General features: G+C 35.7%; 1 protein-coding gene across 1 annotated transcript in view; it reads right to left on the reverse strand.

Moving 5' to 3' along the window:
• The window catches only part of LOC132155079 (collagen alpha-1(XI) chain-like), a 109,522-nt gene that overhangs the window by 25,634 nt on the left and 61,922 nt on the right, over positions 1-21,966 (reverse strand). The window contains exons 21-39 of the mRNA XM_059563860.1: positions 21,265-21,318; positions 21,129-21,173; positions 20,101-20,154; positions 12,922-12,966; positions 10,325-10,378; positions 8,109-8,153; positions 7,851-7,904; positions 7,702-7,746; positions 6,995-7,048; positions 6,748-6,855; positions 6,379-6,432; positions 3,474-3,527; positions 3,276-3,320; positions 3,126-3,179; positions 2,981-3,025; positions 2,821-2,874; positions 2,013-2,066; positions 1,503-1,556; positions 1,276-1,383 (exon numbers count right to left, since the gene is read on the reverse strand). Of these exons, the coding sequence (XP_059419843.1) occupies positions 1,276-1,383; positions 1,503-1,556; positions 2,013-2,066; positions 2,821-2,874; positions 2,981-3,025; positions 3,126-3,179; positions 3,276-3,320; positions 3,474-3,527; positions 6,379-6,432; positions 6,748-6,855; positions 6,995-7,048; positions 7,702-7,746; positions 7,851-7,904; positions 8,109-8,153; positions 10,325-10,378; positions 12,922-12,966; positions 20,101-20,154; positions 21,129-21,173; positions 21,265-21,318 (1,080 nt within the window). The remainder of the gene's footprint in view (positions 1-1,275; positions 1,384-1,502; positions 1,557-2,012; positions 2,067-2,820; positions 2,875-2,980; positions 3,026-3,125; positions 3,180-3,275; positions 3,321-3,473; positions 3,528-6,378; positions 6,433-6,747; positions 6,856-6,994; positions 7,049-7,701; positions 7,747-7,850; positions 7,905-8,108; positions 8,154-10,324; positions 10,379-12,921; positions 12,967-20,100; positions 20,155-21,128; positions 21,174-21,264; positions 21,319-21,966) is intronic.

Raw genomic sequence — 21,966 nt, forward strand, 5'->3', positions numbered from 1 at the left:
TTTCTGTATGCATCCTCTTTGGCCTGAGTTTTGCTGTAAACCATGATTAGTCTATGTTAAATAATGTTAATGTTAAATAATGTTAAATAAGTCCTGGTAGGATTGCATATATCCTTACAGAAACTAGTATAGGATGTTACAGTCTCGGTGAGTTCATCCAGATCGGTGGTAGCAGCTTCAAAAACACTCCAATCAGTGAGGTCGAAACAGGCTTTTAAAGCCCACTCTGTTTCATTGGTCCATCTCCTTACAGTCTTTAATACAGGTTTAGCAGATTTAAGTTTTTGCCTGTAGATTGGTATAAGATGAACCAGGCAGTAATCAGATAGCCCAAAAACTGCTAGTGGAACAGAGTGATATGCATCTTGTATTGCTGTGTAACAGTGATCTAGTATAATACTTTCTGTATTTTGGCAGTTCACAGGGGAGATTGGCTTTATTAAAGTCCCCAAGAATGATTAAAACAGAGTCCGTGTGGTGTTGTTCTGTCTCTGGGATCTGATCAGCGAGTCTCTGTAAAGCTGAGCCCATGTGCACATGACCAAGAATGTAAACAATCACAATGAACGAGTGAAACTCCCGCGGCGAATAAAACGGCTTGCAGTTAATGAAGAGCACATCTAGATCAGGACAGTGCATCTTCTTTAACACTTTTATATCTGTACACCACCTTTCAGTGATGTAAAAGCATGTCCCGCCACATGTATGTAAATATAAATAGACAAATACATAAAAAAAATCGAAAAATAAATAAGTTGTATGAACAGTTGTGCCGCCGCACGATTTCCCTTTTGATTCTGCCAGATGGATGCTAGGCAATGGTGTTCGAAATCCACACCTCCTGAGCTTGACGAGCGCTCCGGCTCACTTCCCCCATCTGTGCCTCCTGAAGCGTTTGATCAGCACTGCTCCGCTTACAACAATGTTCAGCAAAACATCTGAATAATCAAAAACCGCTAGGAGACTTTGTGGTCTTTTCTAACGAATGTTCAGCAGTTCATCCCTGGTGTAACTGATTGAGTATGAAAAACAAAAAACAGGAAAAACAAACAAAACACTAAAACAACTGGAGAGCGAAGCACCTTGGCTGCCACGTGCGCTGCTATCAGTCCTGCTAATGGTGGTTTTCAATCTTAAAACCACCAATCTCCACAGCTGCTATTAGTAGGCATTACCAGCCACCTACACATTGTGAAATTGGATGAAACATTATGCAAATTCTTTCCAGTTATTACCCTTGAGTGATCTGAAGTGAACATGTTTAGCAAACCGTACCTTTCCACCTTCTTTGCCAGCAGCGCCGGGAAGACCTTGCTCTCCAGGGGGCCCTGGTGATCCGGGATGTCCTCTCTCTCCAACAGGTCCAGTTTCTCCAGTAGAGCCCTTTCAAATTCAATTAGGTTTTTGATTTAACTTTTGAGGAACTGCAGGAGATGTTTTATAAGTGCAAAACATTTTTATTTGTACTTTTTACTCATATTACAGTAACTCCTATTGCTCACCTGTGGGCCAACAACACCTCCAGGTCCAGGAGGTCCAGTCTTTCCTTGGAAACCCTGTTTGAGAATAAGCAAGATATTGTGAGATTAAATGGAATTTTTTGCTGTTATCATATTCCTGGACACAAACGTAGAGACAAAAGAAAACCTGATATACTGGAAACTTTATGTAAATATCACTAAACAATACATATCCAGTCTCTGAAATGTCGGTGGCACTTGTCTTTTTTTTCTCATCCACTTATTTACTTAAATCAGTACAAGTCAAGTGCAGTGTTTTCATCTTGAAAAAAATAAAGAAGAGCCTTTTAAGATAAAATGAGTTTCTCCTTTTAACACTCCATCTGTCGGATGTTCTTGATTAGAAACAGAAAGATAGACCTGCCAAGAGCAGTGTAGCGCATGGACATTGTCAGCAGCTAAAGGTAATACACCATACAAACACGGTCCACAACAATTATTCCTTCTTACTCAAGAGTCAGAAAACACTTATGAAGATAAAACGATACTCACAGTCTCTCCTCGCTGTCCAGGGTGACCAGGCAATCCATCCTTTCCAGGAGGACCCTGAGGGAATAACAAAATTAATAGTGATTAAATCACATTTATGTAATTATTACATAATAGACTTATAGACTTGTAGCTATCATTGCTTCAGGTTTTATGGTTTAATGGTTACAGTTAGATCCATTATTTGAACTACAGTATAGTCTGTCTAATGTATGGAAGCCCATTTTAGCCACATGAGAAACAACAATAATGGTTTGGCATATCAAATTAATGACATAAAAAGTAGAAATTATTAGATAAAAGTCATAATTGTGACATCAAAATTCAATATAATAAAAAATATAATAAAACAATTTATTTCATAATTTTGAATGTTTCTAATTAAGATGAATAAATAGGTCATAATTATAACAAATAATGAAGTCATACTTAGTATGTCCTAATTATGACATAAAAGTTGACATTTTGACATTAAATGTCAAAATTATAATTTCAACCTTTTATCATTATTTTGAATTGTTTGTCAATTAAGTTTAAGTAGTAAGTAGAGTAAAAAGAAACATTAAGTAAAAATAAACTGAGTCAAAAAGTAGAATTTATGAAACATTTAAAGTTATTATAATTTAAAACTTGAATAACTGTGAAACATGAATAATTGTGAATTTGTTTGTTTTACTTTTTTAACCCTAATAAATGACTTTCTTATGTGGTGGAAATTCTAAAGTGAGTCAAAGAGTATAATATATTCTATCCACAGCATTAAAAAAATCAAAACCATTTGAAATTGATTAAAAAAAAAAAAATCACATACAGGTGGTCCTTTAGGGCCTTGTAATCCAACAGGGCCCTGAGGTCCTTGGAGTCCCTAAAACAACAAAGTACCATGTAAGGGAAATGTAATGGAAAAGAATTTGGCCTGAAAAGGCTGACACAGACAACTGAATGGGAGAAATAATTCAACCATCACTCACTCTCTCTCCTGGGCCACCAGCTGGGCCATCATTCCCAGCTGTTCCCTAAAGAAATTAAACACGGTCAAAGGTGCCTGTTACGAGCAAGCATTCACAAATACCACTAACTAATTAAGTTAGTTAAAATAGGACTGATGATCCTGACCTTTAGTCCAGGTTTTCCTGTTGGACCTCTGGCACCTCTTCCACCACGGGGACCCTGAGAACAAAAGTTATTAGCAACTAGCTTTGTGTATTATTAGCAAATGTAGACAAAAGTATTCCTTTCTTCTTAACACATACAAAATTGACATACCGTTGGTCCTCTTTGTCCTCGTGGACCCGCTTTACCAGCAATACCCTAAAAAACAAGCAAAACATATGAAATTACAAGACTTCTCAACTTCTGGTATACGTTGTTTGTAATCAGTACCAGAGAGGTATGATAAAAAAGTCTGTAGCTTGTTAAAAGAAATCTAATCTTTTAATGAAATCAAAGGGTCCTTATACGTACCCTTGCTCCCTTCTCACCATTGGCTCCGGGAAAACCAGGAAAACCAGATGAGCCCTGCAGATGGAGACAGATTGAGACTGACAAATACTAACTTCAATGCAAAAGTATCCAATATTCATCCACACCATTAAAACATCCCAAAAAAACTTTGGTTTTTGAGCAAAAGTCAAACTGTGTTGACAGAGAGTGAGTGTCCCTGAAGAATAATTCAACAACATTACAGCTAATGCTAATGTTATGTGGGTGATACTCAGAGGGCGAGCTTTTGGAGTTGATAAACATGAGCGGTGTGCGCTTGTTAGCACAAGAACAGGAGATGAAATTGAAGGTCAAATTATTTTGGCAGGCATAGAAGGGGAAGCGGCCTGTGCACAATGGATACGCATCTGTAATTTACTCCACGGGACGGTCGCCTGCACAGGATAATGGAACAAATCAAACAGACAACTGGAAACACACACACACACACACACACACACACACACACACACACACACACACACACACACACAAACAGTATAAGGAACACTCCAGTTTGACTGAACCAGGGGAAGCAAGTGGAAAAGGCTGACAGCATTTTTTCCATCCCCACTGAAAGTGAACACTAATCATGATGCTCCAGCTCCACTCTGGGTATTATTTAAAATATCTAATATAATTATTTTTTTTTAATCTCTCTCTCTCTCTCTCTCTCTCTCTCTCTCTCTCTCTCTCTCACACACACACACACACACACACACACACACACACACACACACACACACACACACACACACACACACACACACACACACACACACACAAATAAACAGCACTTTGAGAAGTTTAATGCTTCATCAAAACACTAACATTAACCCATTAACATGTTATGCTCATGTTGAATGCACGATAAACCAGCTTTTAATTGTTTTATGTTATGCACTATAACCAATACATGGCAGAAACTCTTTGTCTAAATAAATTAAGGAAAAAAAATATATACAGTACACACAAAAATATAAAAAAGCTAAAAAGTAACAAAGTGAAAAACGTTTTGGTGTTCAACCATTCATCAGTACCTTAATAAATATATATGATTATTACCATGCACATTACTAGCATACTGGCTGTTTATTAGTACATATAAAGCACATAATAATGCCTTATTCTGCATGACCATATTTTAGATCTCTTAATGTCCACCACACATACATAAACTTAACTAAATATTAATAAGCAGCAGATTAGAAGTTTACTGAGGAAAACTCTCAATTAATAGTGAATATATGTTCCCTTATTTTTAAGTGTTACCAAAAAAAAAGGTACCCATCATTTAGCAAAATGATACTGATAGATTTCACATCTGTACATGATGTATGCGCAACCACACAAATCACTGGAACTCAAACAAACTTGACTTTGAAGATCTTGACTTGAAACAAACAAACAAAACAAGGCAAAAAAAAAAAAATAATAAAATAATTCACACAACTCCTCTCTTTCGTTCCACTTTCAAACACTCCTCAAATAATTTGAACAGAACCCTGATCAGGTCAAGCACCAACTGAAAACCCAGAGCTGAAATAGCTGACAAAGCAGATTGTACTTCAATGTCGCTTTGCACCACTTGCTATTCAAACAAAGAAGGATCCATTTCATAACTAAAAAAATAAAACAATCCCCCCCAAAATAAAAGAAAATCCAGAGAGTTCAAGCTATTTGAGTGGACCAGCCCGTACACTGAATCAAATGATCACTTTGAAAGAATAAGCTAACAAACACCACAAACTGTGTCTGCATATTCTTGAGCTGCTCACAGGCCTGCACTTATTGCATGCTGGGTGGCTAAGAGATTAAGCAGTCAGCGTCACGGAGAATGAGTTTATCCTATTAACTCTGTTAGCACAGGCTATCAGAGAACAGCAGGCCTTGCGTGTCAAAAGCAGCAAAATATAAATAGATTAATACAGACTGTGGCACTGTTTATGAGACATGATAATGTCTAATTGTAACAGAGTTAATAACCTTAGTGATGCTTTAAAAAAAAAATATATATATATGCAGTGTTGGGGAAAGTTACTTTTAAAAGTAATGCCTTACAATATTGCGTTACTCCCTAAAAAAGTAACTAAATACGTTACTTAGTTACTTTTTATGGAAAGTAATGTTACATTACTTTTGCGTTACTTTCACGTTACTTTTTAAATATGAGCAGGGCTTGATTGTTTTTAATATAAGAAGTTCTATTTATAGCAAATGTAAAAGCCCTTTCACACCAAAAAGTGTAATGAATAAACCTCAGGCTGAAGGAAAAGTAAATTCACGTCTGTACAGTAGAACACAGGAGAAGAAGGGTAAAAAAAAAACAATGAAGCACAATTGTTAGTTTATCTAAAGTCATTTTTTAATTATTAGTATGGTTGAACTGGATCATTAAAGGTCAGCAGCAAAGACACTGTTAATAAAACGGGAATAGATACATTTTTGTTATTTAATATATTTAGTTATTGCAGGTCTGCGTCATATTCTGAGTTTTGATTAATTTTGATGAATACTAAATCTGTTTTGTATTTTGTTTTTTTGTGAGTGGGATGAATTAATGCACATTCACATTTAGTCTAGAACTACAGTAACATGTTCACACAGCGCACACAACGCCTCCATACTTCCGATTTCTCCCAATATGGGAACAGGAGGCTTGTCAGTCAAAAAATGGGAATACAAAGTAACTGGCGTTACTTTTTTGAAAAAGTAACTCAGATATTTTCTTGTAAATTAAAAAGTAATGTGTTACTTTACTAGTTACTTGAAAAAAGTAATCTTATTACGTAACTCGCGTTACTTGTAATGCATTACCCCCAACACTGTATATATGTAACTTTTAAAATAATGATAAAGTTGCAACAGGAAACCTGCCAGTACTTACCTTAGGACCTTGTCTTCCTGGGTAGCCAGGCAAACCTGGAACACCAAGTTTTCCCTAAAAAAAAAAAAAAAAAAATAGAGAAAAAATAAACCAACAACATTTTCATTTTGAGTTTTTTAAACAATCATTATATACAATAAAAATAAGGCATTTCACCACCCTGCACAAACTGCAAAATCCTATAGGAGATGTCATAGATTATTTGGCTGACATTTAAAACTGGCATTCAAAATCAATTCATGATTATGAGTTCAGTGTCATTTTAAGTTTTATTTCACACATATATTAATAATCTCAGACAGATTTTTCCAGGGCTGCTCATTTTGAGTACTTTTCCATTATATTCAGCATAATAAGTGTTAAACTGACCTTCTCTCCTGCCATGCCCAAAGAACCAGCCTCTCCAGTGGGACCTGCTTTACCTTTCGGCCCCTCCGGTCCGTCTTCTCCTCTGGGGCCCAGCACACCAACCTCTCCCTGAACACCAGCAACAATGTACAAACATTATATTAGACATACAACAACTAAAATGCTTAAAACTTACCTCAAGTAAGTGATAAATAAGTGATTATAAGTGTTGATTGAAATTAAATGTAACTAAGTCTTTGTTACTCACCTTGTCACCCTTGAGGCCCATGTCACCTTTAAACCCAGGAAAACCATCTTCTCCCTGAAATAAAAAAAAAACAAAATCATTTATTTGGGAAAAATGTAAACTTACGTAGGTTTAAATAAATACATAAATACCAAAAATATATAAATCATATTGAATGAATGACACACCACAACATTACATACACATTACATTACATAACATTGATCAAATTCAGAGCATACAAATAAATTTAAATACAAACTTTTTTTAATAATACAAACTTTCAAGCATTTTTTTTAACATCTAATTTCAAATACTGCATAAAAATATAATTGCTAAATGCTGGCATCTTGTGGCCATAGTGAAAACTGCTTGTTCAAGAGACTGAGAGTAAATTGTGTGAATGAAATACAGACACTTTGTAGCCAGTAAAGAGGGTATAGTCTGAATCCACAATATTGTATATATACAAAACAATAATTATAATAAATAACAGATTACAATTCTGCTCTATTTTTTTCTGCTTATAAATCTTTACTAGCGTCAAGTTGTATGTGATTTTGTATTATACCACACACTCATAACACCTGAGTGAAGCCATTTTTGGTGCAAATAGTCCCTGAAATGGCCTTCCAATTTTAGCTGTTGGTCTGTCATCTGTGTGTCTCCTTTTAGAGGCTGAGCCAAGAGCTCAGTAATGGAGACTGGGGACATGGTCATTTGCTTACCTTTTCTCCTTTGCCGCCCTTTAAGCCACGAACGCCCTCTGCACCCTAGACACACAGAACAATGAAGAGAAGGTCTAATGGATAGAATAAAAGCACAGAATTTTGATAAAAAAAGAATCAGTGAGATAAAGAGAATCAAGCATGTTTACCTTCACGCCTCGGGGACCGGGATAGCCAATGGACCCCTGGGGACCTGGGTGGCCCTATAGGTAATGAGTAAATATGAAGACTAAATCATTCAGGAATAATAGAGGGGAATTAGGTAAACTTCTAAAGGGGCCACACATTAAGTGTTAATTACAGACAGTGTTAATTGTGGGTGTATGGTGGCTTTGCACTTGATATGTGTTAAATAACTGGAACTTAGAATGACAATTCATTTCGATACAAACTAAAAATGTACTCACAGCTGCTCCTTTCTCCCCGGGAGTACCCTCTCTCCCAGGATGACCCTGTGCAAAGATTACAAACAAAAGCATCTTCATTGAAAATCTGAAAGTGTGAGGCAAATACAGCTGGGAATGGTCTTGTGGATTTAGAATACAGTAATATTCAGCAATCAGAATATAAAAAAATGCCAGTGTTCTGACTATTCCAGTGTAAGAATCTTTTTTGCAGGAATCAAATTTTTAGGGGATGTGCACCACTTAGTATTTACACTGAGGCAGCAAAACAATTGTACAAAAATAAATAAATATATAAATAAAAATGTACATTATGAATATGTCATGATACAAAAATATGTATTACCATTCAAAACTTTGGGGTCAGTAAGCTTTTTTGTTGGTATTTTTTCTTTTCTTTTCTTTCATTTTCTTTTTATTCAGCAAGTTAAATTCATCAAAATGATTAAACTAACCAAAATAGAAAGTAAATATATTTATACTGTTTTAAAATATACATTAAAAATGCTGTTATTTTGAACATTCTATATATCAAACAATACTAAAAAAATAATGTTTCTTGAGCAGCAAATCATATTATGAATGATTTCTGAGGGATCATGTGACACAAAAGAGTGTAATAATGGCTGCTGAAAATTCAGCTTTGCCATCACAGAAATAATTAATATTTTAAAATATACTAAAATAAAAAAAAGTTATTTCATATCGTTCTAACTTTCCAAAAAATAAATAAATACATAAAGTAATTTTCAAAAACATAATTGCATATTATTTAGATGTTTTTATTCTATAAATAATAAATATTCGTTATATCAATAACCAATCAAACAAAAATATTATAAAAAAATATTTTAATATATATATATATATATATATATATATATATATATATATATATATATATATATATGTACAGACCAAAAGTTTGGAAACATTACTATTTTTTATGTTTTTGAAAGAAGTTTCTTCTGCTCATCAAGCCTGCATTTATTTGATCAAAAATACAGAAACATTTTTTAATATTGTGATATATTATTACAACTTAAAATAATTGTTTTTAAATCTATTTTACTTTAAATTATCATTTATTTCTGTGATGCAAAGCTGAATTTTTAGGATCATTATCACATGATCCTTTAGAAATCATTCTAATATGATGATTCATTATCAAAGTTGGAAACAGTTCTGCTGCTTAATATTTTTTCAGAACATGTGATACTTTTTAGGATACTTTGATGAATAAAAAGTAAAAAAAAAAAAAAAAAAAGAAGCTATGTTTTTAAAATATAAATATTTTGTAATAACAATATACACTACTGGTCAGTAATTTGGGGTCAGTAATTTTTTTTCTTTCTTTTTTTTTAAATAAAATCAATACTTTTATTCAGAAAGGATGTGTTAAATTGATAAAAAACTGATAGTAAAGAAAATAAATTATTAGAATATATATTATTAGAATTTTTTTTTTTTTAATAAATCCAGTTCTTTTTAACCTTTTACTCATCAAATATATTAGACAGCAGAACTGTTTCCAACACTCATAATAAATCAGAATATTAGAATGATTTCTAAATGATCACGTGATAGACTGGATGTTACATGTGACACTGAAGGCTGGAGTAATGATGCTGAAAATTCAGCTTTGCATCACAGGAATAAATTATTTTTTTAAAGTATATTCAAACAGAAAACTATTATTTTAAGTTGTAATAATATTTCACAATATTACAGTTTTTTTCTGTATTTTTGATCAAATAAATGCAGGCTTGATGAGCAGAAGAAACTTCTTTCAAAAACATAAAAAATAGTAATGTTTCCAAACTTTTGGTCTGTACTGTATACACACACACACACACACACACACACACACACACACACACACACACACACACACACATATATATATACCAGATTTCTACATTTAAAGTCTTCAAAATGTCAACTCATTTGGACTAATGAAGGTCCTCTGTCATGTCTGTGTTGGATTTCTTTGAACTGCAATTCAATTAATTTCACTTCCTGGCATTCCAATTCAAATTTTAACTCATGGATTGACAGAGAGCCAACACTTTAATTCTAAATTGTAAATATATTCCACTCAAGCCAGGATCATCATCAAGCTGGTCATTGACTAATGATGTGTTATGATGCAAAGCACTTTTGATATGAACATGGAGATTTAGGGGAGGGGAGAATATGAAAAAGAAAAATCCACTTACAGGTGGCCCATCAGCCCCAGCCAGACCATGGAGCCCCTGTTTCCCACTGGGACCCTATGAGTGAGAGAGAGAGAGAGAGAGAGAGAGAGAGAATTAATGCTGTGATTACTGGTGTGCTTAAAGAGCATATTGCAGGTTAAAAAAAAATCTTAATTAATATTTAACCGTGTATGAAAATACCATATAAAAAGATAATGCAGGATTTAAAATGGTTTAAAATGACATAAGGACACCAATTTAGTAGATAAAGTGAGCGTTTCTTTGACTGCTCGTAAAACACGCTTTTTTTTCCAACATCGCATCATTTTACGTCACAAGAGGGAGACGTGTGCTGCTGTGCTCTGCCGCTGCTCAGTGCAGAGTAGGTTGGTATTCAGTAAGAGCGGTCGTGAGTCAGTGTGTTTTCAGTAGGTTTTGTATTTCAATTTATCATCGTCATGGTAAATTATTGTGTTTGTGGAGCTTACAAAAACTCCAGCTTGTCAGGACATCGAGTCCACCGGTTTCCTAACAAGAAAAAGGACGGTGCTATCTTTCGTGCCTGGGTGCGGTTTGTGCAGGTGAAGAGACGGGATTTCTCTTCCGCTTCGGCTTCGGAAAACGCGGTCGTGTGTAGCGTTCACTTCAGATCGGAGGATTATCGTCCCGGCGATATGATGGAGTTCAACATGGGATACCGAAGTAAGAACCGAGTGAGACTCATAGCTGGTGCGGTTCCTTCAGTGCACGTAGCTTCGGGTTCTCCCGCCGGCGGGAAACACGGTGGTCACGGATCCGTCAGAGATGCAGCTCTACGAAAACGTGAACTGTGCAACGTAAGTCTTTTTTTTTTTTTTTTACATTTACTAACTAACAAATCAGTCAACATAATGATTTAAATAATGAGAAGCAACGTGGCGTGTATAAGTTGTTGTAAAGTACCGCAGCTAGCTTGTTAGGCATAATAACTAATGCTAGTTGCTAGCACAGCTAATTCGTAATTTGTCATGTTTGTTTATAAGGATTTATCAGAAATTGCAAGTAATGAAGTGGGAGATACATCTTCAGCCAGTGCTGCAGTGTTTGTTGCTGACCCAGAGCAAGAGCCTTTCTCTCCACTGGCCCCTCAATCATCTGTGCATCACTTTGGCTCACAGTGTGACCTCAGACCTTCACATCGTTCATCAGGTGGATTAACATTTTACATTAAATATGATGTGCAATGAATGAACTATCCAGTGTCCACAGATCAGCAAAAGTAATAAATTATCTCTACCATAAACATACTCATGTCTGCTGGCCTGGAGAGGTCCATGCTCCTGTCTGAAGTGCATATAGGCTATCTGTAGTACATATGGGTTCAGACAGCAAGCCTCGAAACCTGGGTGCAGAGTCAGGCACTGCACATCAAGTCTGGGTGTGACATTTTCCACTAAGGCCCAGTATGCATCCACCTCCCTGCAACACTGACTTTCCTCAGCTTTAAACATTGCCTCGCATTTCCCACACATGCACCTATGGAACAAAAAATTGTATCAGGAATAAAATATCTCTGTCTCTCGATGAGAAACTGCTAAGTTATATCACGTAACGTAAGTCTGGACGGATATTAATGAGCATGACAAACGCCTGATTAAAGCTTAGTTTCTGTTATTGTAAGTTCCAATACGCCCAGATGACCAATAATATCTTTGCTATTAAATGATATACGATGGTAATAATCTGTACAATATTGTGAGCACAGTTTATATCGTTAGCGAACGTGTATCTATAAGCTAACACTGGTCTCTCACCAAGACACCTGCCCTGTTCTCCACTGGTTCTCCTCACACCACAACTCAATTTGTCTCCTCTGACCGTTGTTCTGTCTAACATTAATCCTGGCCTGTCCCTGCTCTCTTGGCAGCCTAGCAGGTTCATAATTGTATGGCTGTGGTCCGTCATACAAGTAAGTATGAACAATTTCCTCAGCGTCTGAAACGTCATTGCGGTCCATTTTTTCCCCTGTTGTTTGAATCGACCGCTCTCCCTCTTGCTACGTCACGCCCATCACGCCCATTTTCAGATGCGGAAGTACAATTTTATCACAAAAACGACTCCAGAAGCCACTGTAGCGTATTTATAAATTTTTTTTTAAGAAAATCTAGTTCCTACATTATTTTTCTATACATTGACTCGTTGGGTCTTCTAACCTGCAATATGCTCTTTAAGTGATTCGCTGGGCAACTTTTATATGCAGTTCAATCCTAAAGCACTATATTATCATCTTTTTCCTCTTGGTAAAGAAGAGGTCTAATCATACAGTATGTCTGGAAAATCTCCACCACTTCTGGAGTCACATTTCAGACTCTCTGGCCTCCTTCCAAGAGACCTGACAAAATGCTTGCCTGAGAGTCTAACCAATGACAGTTATGTGTGTAAGCATATCTCTTGCTTGTCAAAGCATTAGTGAGTCTTGAGGTGTGTGTGTGTTTGTGTGGTTTTTCACTAGTCAGCAGTCATCTGCGAGCAACCTCCAGCTCAGAAACCGAGGAGTCTGTTGAATCGTTTATAAAATGCTGTCTGTAATAACAAAGACGATGGCTGCCGGGGTGGCCAGTTCTCATTCACAAACTCACTTTCTCTCCAGGTGAACCGATCGGGCCTTGAGGACCAGGCAGACCCTGCAAGACAAGATTTCAGAAGTCAGATAGTACAATATGGAATCTTCAGAGGAAATCTGATAGTAAAGTTTATATTGGATAAAGCTGTGTGAGCACCTCTCAGTCAAATCTGAGAAAGAATTTAAAAAAAGATGCATTATTCTGTGCGTCTGTTGTAGTGTGTGAATATACGAGTCCTGTACTCTAGAAACAAACTTATGGAATTTGGATATAGATTTAGATTAATGGCTCTACCAGTTTTCTCTTTCTCTTACTTTCTCTGTCAAATTATTTTAATGACAGTTCATTAAGATCCACCTTTAACTAAATATATCTTAAATGAGCATGTAATGAACCAACAAAATCACTGTGTTGACATATTGCTAGGGTTGCCACCTTCAGCGAGGCAAAATAAGTTTGCTTATTTATAATTATTCATTACTATCATTAGTCTCTTTTGACAGTTCTGCAGCTGTTACCTGGATGAGATGATTTTTTTTTTTTATTATTATTTTGCTTGAATTAGGACTGCATTATTATGTAATTGTTTGTCCCATTTTTATCTAAACAATTTAGCACTTTTAAAAATGCCAAATTGTTTATGAAATATGATTTATGTATATATTTATGATTAATATTAATGATAAATCAATAAATAGGGCCTAACATTAATTATAATATATTAATTTATTTGTCTAATCATGTCTAAAATATAATAATTATGTATACCAAGCTCTGAAAATATGGAATATTATATTAATAGACTATCCTAATTTTAATCAAACAATAGGCCAATGCCTTTAGAAGCACGGATGTGTCTGTCACTTTAAAGGTAGGCCTATGGTTCACTGAAAAATGAAATAAGTCATAATTTACTCCGGTTGTTTTAAACCTGCATAAAGTTTTTCTTCTGTTGAACAGAAAAGAAGACACTTTGAAAAATGTGTCTCAACTAAACAATTGCTGGTTGTAACTTAAATTGTCATTGGGGACCAGAAACTGTTTGGTTACCCACATTAAAGTATCTTCTTTTGTGTTCGATAAAAGAAAGAACTTAATACAGGTTTAGGGCAACTTGTGGGTGTGTACACATCACAATGACAAAATTTTTATTTTTGGGTGACCTGTCCCTTTAAGTCAGACAGTCCACCATGATCAACTGAAATGCTTCTCTGCAAACTGCGTGTTCATCATTAGTTACTGGACAGACACATTGATAACTTTCCCATTCAGCCCTACATCTGGAAAGCCTCTTGTGTTCAAAGGGCAGATGTGAGCTCCAATGTTTTAAGTCACGCAGGTTTGTTTACCGCATGCTTTCATGTTCTATTTTGACAAAGTGCATCCCGTATTGACTTGATACAGGAAGCATCATTTTACCTTTATATATGGGACGATTCCGTATTTTAAGGGACAGGTGGCAACCTTAGATATTTCCAAATAAAATGGGAAGATGGTGTGGGAGATATCGAAGGTGTGGTTTCACTTTTTCTTTTTAAACTAGCCAAAAAGCTATAGCAAATGTTTGTCACAGTCATGAACATTATTTGCTAATTGCTATTCAGCTCTGGGGTGGTTTTGGGGGAGGGACTTTCTCATTCTGGAAAGCACCGATTGGACAAAATTCTATGCATTACATGAACTTATGCCGTGTTCCAGACAACCCATAACCCATGTTTTTCCATCCTTCTACTTGTAAAAGTACAATGTAAAGGTAGTCAAATCCGTGACTTCCCACCCGTCAACTCGTAGTAGATCGATGTACTCCCAGTTCTGAGCTCTGACATCACATAGCCCGTGAAACAACGATGGCAGCCCCTACGGATAATAATGCCTACGGATGCAGTGTTTATGCAAGTGGTACATGGTTAGAAATAGACTTTAGGACAACATAACGTTGCAATAAAATGTATAATTTAGTTACAATTCCTTGCGCTCAGGCAGTTTGGTGTGACTTGCCTGGAACGCTACAAAGTCGTGGAAAAACCTGCCTGAAATGCAGAATTATTCCATGGTCTGTCTGAATACTCGATTCTAATTGGCAGGCAGGTATACATTAAAACCACTTAATGCACAGGTAGTTCCAATTCAGTTTAATCAGCGCTCAATATTAATGCGCTGCTTTAATTGATGTACACACACACATACACATCACTTGCATGTAAACACAGTGAGAGGGAGAGAGGTCAGAGATCGCAGATTGCACTGCGCAGACACAGAAACTTAATGTCAGCGCTTCCTCGCAACTTTTATTATTAAATACAGTGTTGGGGAATAGCTAGCTAGCGACGGCACTAGCGTAAATAAATTTTCCATTAGCTTTACAGTAACAATGCTACTTTAACAGTGTAGCTTTTCTGGTAGCTAACTACTTTTTAGTTGGGTTTAACGCTTAGAGCTGTAGTCAAGTCCAGCTTTGTCGAGTCCAAGTCAAGTCCAAAACTAGTCGAGACCGAGTCAAGGCCGAGTCCAAAGAGGTTCGAGTCCAAGTCAAGTCCAAGTCCAAAAGTTTTGAGTCCAAGTCAAGACAGAGTCCAAATGAGAGAAAAAAAGGATCCTCTTCAAGACCACATACTTAACTACTGATAATGTATGTGATGCGAGAGACAGCATATCTCTTATTCTAAGAAAATAATTTTACATTATTATTTGTAATGATCAAAAAGCATGTGCAAAGTAACAACTCTATAGGATAAGGGTCTCCAAACTAGATCCTGGAGGGCCAATGCCCTGCAGAGTTTAGCTCCAACTGGCCTTAACACACCTATCTGGACGTTTCTAGTGTGTCTAGTTATAGCTTGATTAGCTGGTTCAAGTGTGTTTAATTAGGGTTGGAGCTAAACTAAAGGATACTGGCCCTCTAGGACCGAGTTTGGACCTGTAGGGTCAAATTATTTTTATGTACTTTATTTACATTTTATTTACTTTATAATGCTGCTGTTGCTGACATTATGTCTGTGGTCAAAAATGTAAATGACTGATGGCTTGGCACAGTCTCGGGATAGCTCGAGATATGGTTAAGGCTAAATGGGATACGTTTGGCTCTACTGGGCATGCGCACATAAATACAGAATTGTTTTTTTCATACTGTACTAGGGCTTGCATAGACTAGTCGGCGCTGTCGGAAACAGTCGACTTCTCCAGCATGCATTAACCATAATCAGAGGTGGGTAGTAACGAGTTACATTTACTTCGTTACATTTACTTGAGTAATTTTTTGGGGTAACTAATACTTTTCGGAGTATATTTAAAGATGGGTACTTTATACTCTTACTTGAGTAAATTTTTGGGGGAAAATCTGTACTTTTACTTCGTTACTGTGGGCGACGCTCCTCTCGTTACTTTATCTTAATGCAATAAATGTTATAAATGCTTCAGTTTATTCCAAACGCGCCGTCTACTTTTCTCTGGACAATGAGCGATGCCCATTCGCGAATGATTCATTCTTTTGAGTCAATTCTGTTCAAAGGCTTGATCAAACCAATTGGCTAACGAGTGAATTGGTTCATGAATCGGTTTGAATGAGTCGTTCAGTTCCCTGCCGCACGCGCTGAGCGTCTGAAGTGGTCCACTCAGAGTTGTAACGTTTAAGAACATCAGCAGCGTTGAAAACGGGGCTATGGAACTGCACTGAATCTAAAGCAAATCTGCAAAGGCTATTATTTGCTTGTGATGGAGATCCTTATTAGATGAACACCGCGTGTGCTGTCTATTGTTTAACAGGTAATAACTTGGGCTACATTCGATTACTGTACATGGTGCACTGTGACATTAGTTTGTTGTAGGCTACGTGTATGGCTTATAAGAGGGGAGTCAAGTTGAATGCAGCTTCCAAAAGACAAAAAATAGCCGATTAAGATTTTATTAATTTTAATACAATCACACCTGTGCGAGTAGGCTACGTTCAGCAAGTCATAACATCAGCTGCTAAATTCAGATCTGTGATTGCTTGCTGGCGCTGAGCCAGAGATAGATGTGTTTTTACAGCGCTGCACATTATAACCAATCACACATGATTCTTCTGAGCTTATTAAAGCATTGGCCAATCAGAGGTGTTCCGATGAGTCATCGCTAAAATTCCGGTTCTTCCTTCACTCGCTCACTGACTGAATAGCTCTTTTTGGCGAATTCTCTCGTCAGAAACAACAAAGTGCAGATGTGTGTATGAATCTTTAATTAAGATATTGATTTCACAGTGTTAACAGTTTCAATGATTTTAATGGGAGTTTCTGAGAGTGCTTGAACTCTAGACTGTCAGTGAAAATGATTTTTAATAATGTAAATGTTATTTGCTCTCTTTCTGAACAATGAAAGATTAGTAGCAATATTTATATCACATTAACTTTCAATGTTAAATTCACATTTAATATAAAGTCAGTCATATTAAAAATGTCATGGCATGACACCTATATCTGTTACTTAAGTAAACAGACTGGGTTTTATAATAAATTACATAAATTGGAGTAAAGGCTGATGAAATATATACATTTATACACGCACACATACATTACATACATTTTATCTATATATCTAAATAAAAATAGGCTCAGTATATATGACCCAAAGTAACTAGTAACTAACTACTTGAGTAGATTTTTTTATCCGATACTCTTTTACTCTTACTCAAGTAACTATTCAAGACTAGTACTTTTACTTTTACTTGAGTAAATATTTCTAGAAGTACTTTTACTTTTACTTGAGTACAGTTTTTGGGTACTCTACCCACCTCTGACCATAATTCATACAAAGTGTTTGCAAGTAAGACGTGAATTTTAGGATTACAATATTGCGTTGAGCTGTTACATTCTATGACCTTATCTATGTTGCATGTTAAAATAAAATATGTAATGTAATAATTAGGGTTGTGCCTGAAGCCGAATACCTTACGAATAACAGACAAGGAATAATTCTGCTTGAATACTCGGCTGAAGCTTGCACAGTCCGGAGTTTGCTAGATAACAGGTGAGCCAGGGGATCAGCGCAATATTATACACAGACCTCTAAAGTCATGAGTGTGAAGTGAATGAATGTAAACTTTATGAATGAAAAGAGCGTAAATCAAACACCGCATTGCTGTTGCCTCTGCGTGCTTCTCTCAAAAATCAGAGCTTTGTATTATTATTCACCAATAATAATACATCATACACGTTATATTATTTGTATATATTTAAAAGGCAATGATTTAAAGCTTAGGCTACGATATGAAACGAATGAATGGAATAAGAACAGCGCACTCACCAACCAAACAGCCGCGCTGCGCGTCTCAGTCTCTCAAAAACCAAATCAGTTCTCTCTCAAGAGTAGGCTAATAATCAGCTTAGATACAGATAAATTTTCTACTTGTCCTACATGTTTGCATCTTTATCTTTTGCTGGTTTGCACGGCACATACACATTTGTTTAGTGAAGTTCACTAAACATTATAGACTCGCTTAAAGAGTTTTGCGTAATGAAAATGTGTGCATTGAATTGATTCAGTCGTGTTCAAATGATCACTAAACGTTTGTCATGACATCTCTCTGCTTGCATGATAAATATTATTTTAGAAATTAATAATTATTTTAGTTTAACACGTCATACTTGTTCAGTGATAACTACGAAAACAAAAAAAGATAAAATGTCATAAGTCTTATCACTGTATAACTGTACAACGTTGTATCCGAATGCAGATATACGAAAAATGTTGTGATTGTTACAAATACAATAACTGGCTGTTAGATGAAAATATATATATGTAATGTCATAACAATAAAGTTTTTAAAATTTACATATGTAATTGTTGCATAAGGCTATACATTAACAAGCGTTTATTGATAAAAAAAAAAGTGTTTTCATTTACAATAGCATGAACCACGAGTAGTCGAGTAACAAGTATTTCAGTAGAAATCAGAAATCAGTAGTCTTGCAACTGTCACAGTCTTCTGTCTTTCTGTCTCTGTCTTCTGTGAGTGTTGTGTTTGTTTGGTGCCATGTGCTCTCTCCTGTCCTTTTCTGACCCCGCCCAACTTGTCACCTCATTACTGTTTAGTTGTTCCACCTGTGTTTCTCCCTTGCTCCCGGACTCATTTACCCTCACTCTGCACACCTGTCTCTCAATCACAAGCACAGCTGTTGCTCATTGTCTTGGACTATATATTCTCGTCTCACACACCACTCTGTCTGGCTGTATTATATCTTGTTGATTTACATAGAAACCTTAAATACTCAGATACAGATAAGACTAAAACCTTCTTTTATTTGTGCACACTGACAATAACAACAAAACATTGTGCTTTTGCAAAATAACAAAACAAACAGCGTGCACTTTCTGCCGTCTAGGTCTCCGTGAGCAACTTTCTTCACGTCACAAACTCAGTGAATATTTGACACAGAGACATGAGAAATATGTCAATAGAAAACTTGTATCTACTTTTAAATATTATCTGATTATGTAATCCATATGAAACAAAGCTACCTGATCCATTTACACTACTGTTGCAAGGCTGCATTTATTTGATGAAAAAATACACTAAAACAGTATATTGTGAAATATTTTTATAATTTAAAAGTACTATTTTCCATTTGAATATGTTTTCAAATGTAATTTATTCCTGTAATGCAATGCTGAATTTTCAGCAGTCATTACTCAAGTTTTCAGTGTTCCATGACCCTTTAGAAATCATTCTAATATGCTGATTTGCCGCTCAAGAAACATTTATTATCATTGTTGAAAACGGTTGTGCTGCATAATAGTTTTGTAAACCGTGATACTTTTTTTTTTTTGCTGGATTTGTTTTGAGGTTTAGAAAGTTGAAAAGAACAGCATTTCTTTGAAATAAAAACTTTTTACTTTATACATTTAATTTACTGAATTTGTATAATAATTTACTATTTAATGTGTTAAAAGTATTAATTTCTTTAAATACATCAACCTTTTTGAACAGTAGTGTACAAACAGTATATCTACAAAATATTGTTGTCAACTTTTAGGAGTTCACTGGTGTATACCACTGTAGATTACTTCGAAGCTAATAGATCAAGTAATGAAAAATGGGAACTGAAAGATTCTTGATAAGAAAAAAAATACAATCATGTCGTCTAAGAGAGAGTCAGAGAGAGAGAGAGAAAGAGAGAGAGAGCAGACTGACAAAAGATTGATCAATAGACTGATACCTACATGTGGACCGGGGTTACCCTGTTGTCCAGGTGGTCCAGGCTCTCCTTGAGGACCCTGTTAGTACCATTAAAAAGAAAAACAAAAAAAAACAACAACAACACTTCAGTACACAACACTGTTATTATTCCTACACTTAACTGCTCCAGGGAGCCTATGGCATTTTATAAAGATACGAAAAACAGTCCCGGTACCTAAAACTCCAAAAATACTCTACATGTTAAACAACAGACATGTGAAATTTACAAATCCATCTTTTTCCATTGGCCTTCCTTCCTCAATTGCACAGCCTACTGTTATAAAATATAATATAGCAGCGTTAAACCACTGGCACACATAGTAGGAGACATAGAGAGGGGTAAAATTTCATAAACTGCATATTGTAAATAGGGAGGTTGCAGTAAATGGAGCTGATAAATGATGATCATATAAAATGTATTTGTTTTTATTTTATTGAAATTATCTCCAGTGCTACATCTGTCATTTAATAAACCCAAATTAGTTGATTTGCTAGCTACAAAGTTTGACAACACATGTATATATACGGATGCATAACTGTAATCTATGTGATACAACAGAAATACTTACTCTTAAAATTAATGACAACACAGTCTGTTGAGTCACTGTTATGACTGTTTAATAGTTAATTCAAATTTGCTGCTCTCTCTTATTTACATTATTTTAATTTTTAATCTAAGTCAATCTGGACCTACCAAATCATGGTGAAAACATTGTACTGAATGGCTGCGTGAATCCGGTCTTGCATATTTACTGGCAGACTTCATACCTTCTTCATTTCAGCACTTCCCAGTCAAAGCTCACCCCCTGCTGCCACAGTAACAGTGACATTAACTCTCTCCTGCCAGGCCCACTGTTTCTCTTATCTAAAAGCCTCATTCAGATGTGACCTTTGCTCGGGATAACAAATATATTTCAGAGTGGTCAGAAGTTGTCAGTTAACCAGGAAACCCCTTCATGGGGCCTAGAGATGAGAGGCACACTATTAAAGCAGGGGAGGAAAAAATCCTTACCATATTTCCTTTAGGGCCAGGTGGTCCATCCAATCCAGTAAGACCCTGCATGTGTTTAAAACAGAGGTGTCTAACTGTGAGTTTCATGCTATTTGGACAGTTGTAATTAAACAAGTGTGGTGTTTATGGTACATACACGCTGTCCAGAGGTACCAGGAGAACCTCTGGGGCCCAGCAGTCCTCTTGGACCCTGGTAATCAATAAAAGAGACATATATTTCAGTTATACTGAAAACAAGTGGTCTTCAGGCCAAAAGTCCCCTTGGTGGACAGAGATATGGAGCAAGAAGCCCTTTTACATATGTGTATTATTTTGAGTTACACAATATTAGTACAATATTAATGTATTGTTCTACTATGAAGAGCAAAAAACAAACTTCATTGAGGGCTGTGGGCTGAAAGTAAATGTTGCATTATATCCAACAATAGTTAACACTTTATAAGAACTTTTATTAATAAATCATTAAACATTATTTAATGCTTAATGGACAATTAGTTAATATATATTCAAAGAGTTAGAAATGTGAGATAATGTGCTTGTTAATGTTTGCTAATAAACTTATTAAACATTAGATAATGTTCAAACAAATCATTATTTCCTGTAAGTTAAAATGCTTACAAATGTCATTAACTTTCAATTTCATATGATCAAGCACTTGTTGAGAATCTACAAATGATTTTTACAGATGTTATAAAATGATTAAAAACTTGTGTTAATGTACAACACGTCAGCTGCTATTGAGGTACAATGCAGGTAAGGTTAGGGATGGGTTTGGTTTGGTGGTATGAGTAGGTTTAAGGCTTGGTTAAGGGGTCAACAGTATACAGGGGTCAGTTTG

Source organism: Carassius carassius, chromosome 12 (genome assembly GCF_963082965.1).
Source record: "Carassius carassius chromosome 12, fCarCar2.1, whole genome shotgun sequence".
Classification (NCBI taxonomy): Eukaryota; Metazoa; Chordata; class Actinopteri; order Cypriniformes; family Cyprinidae; genus Carassius; species Carassius carassius.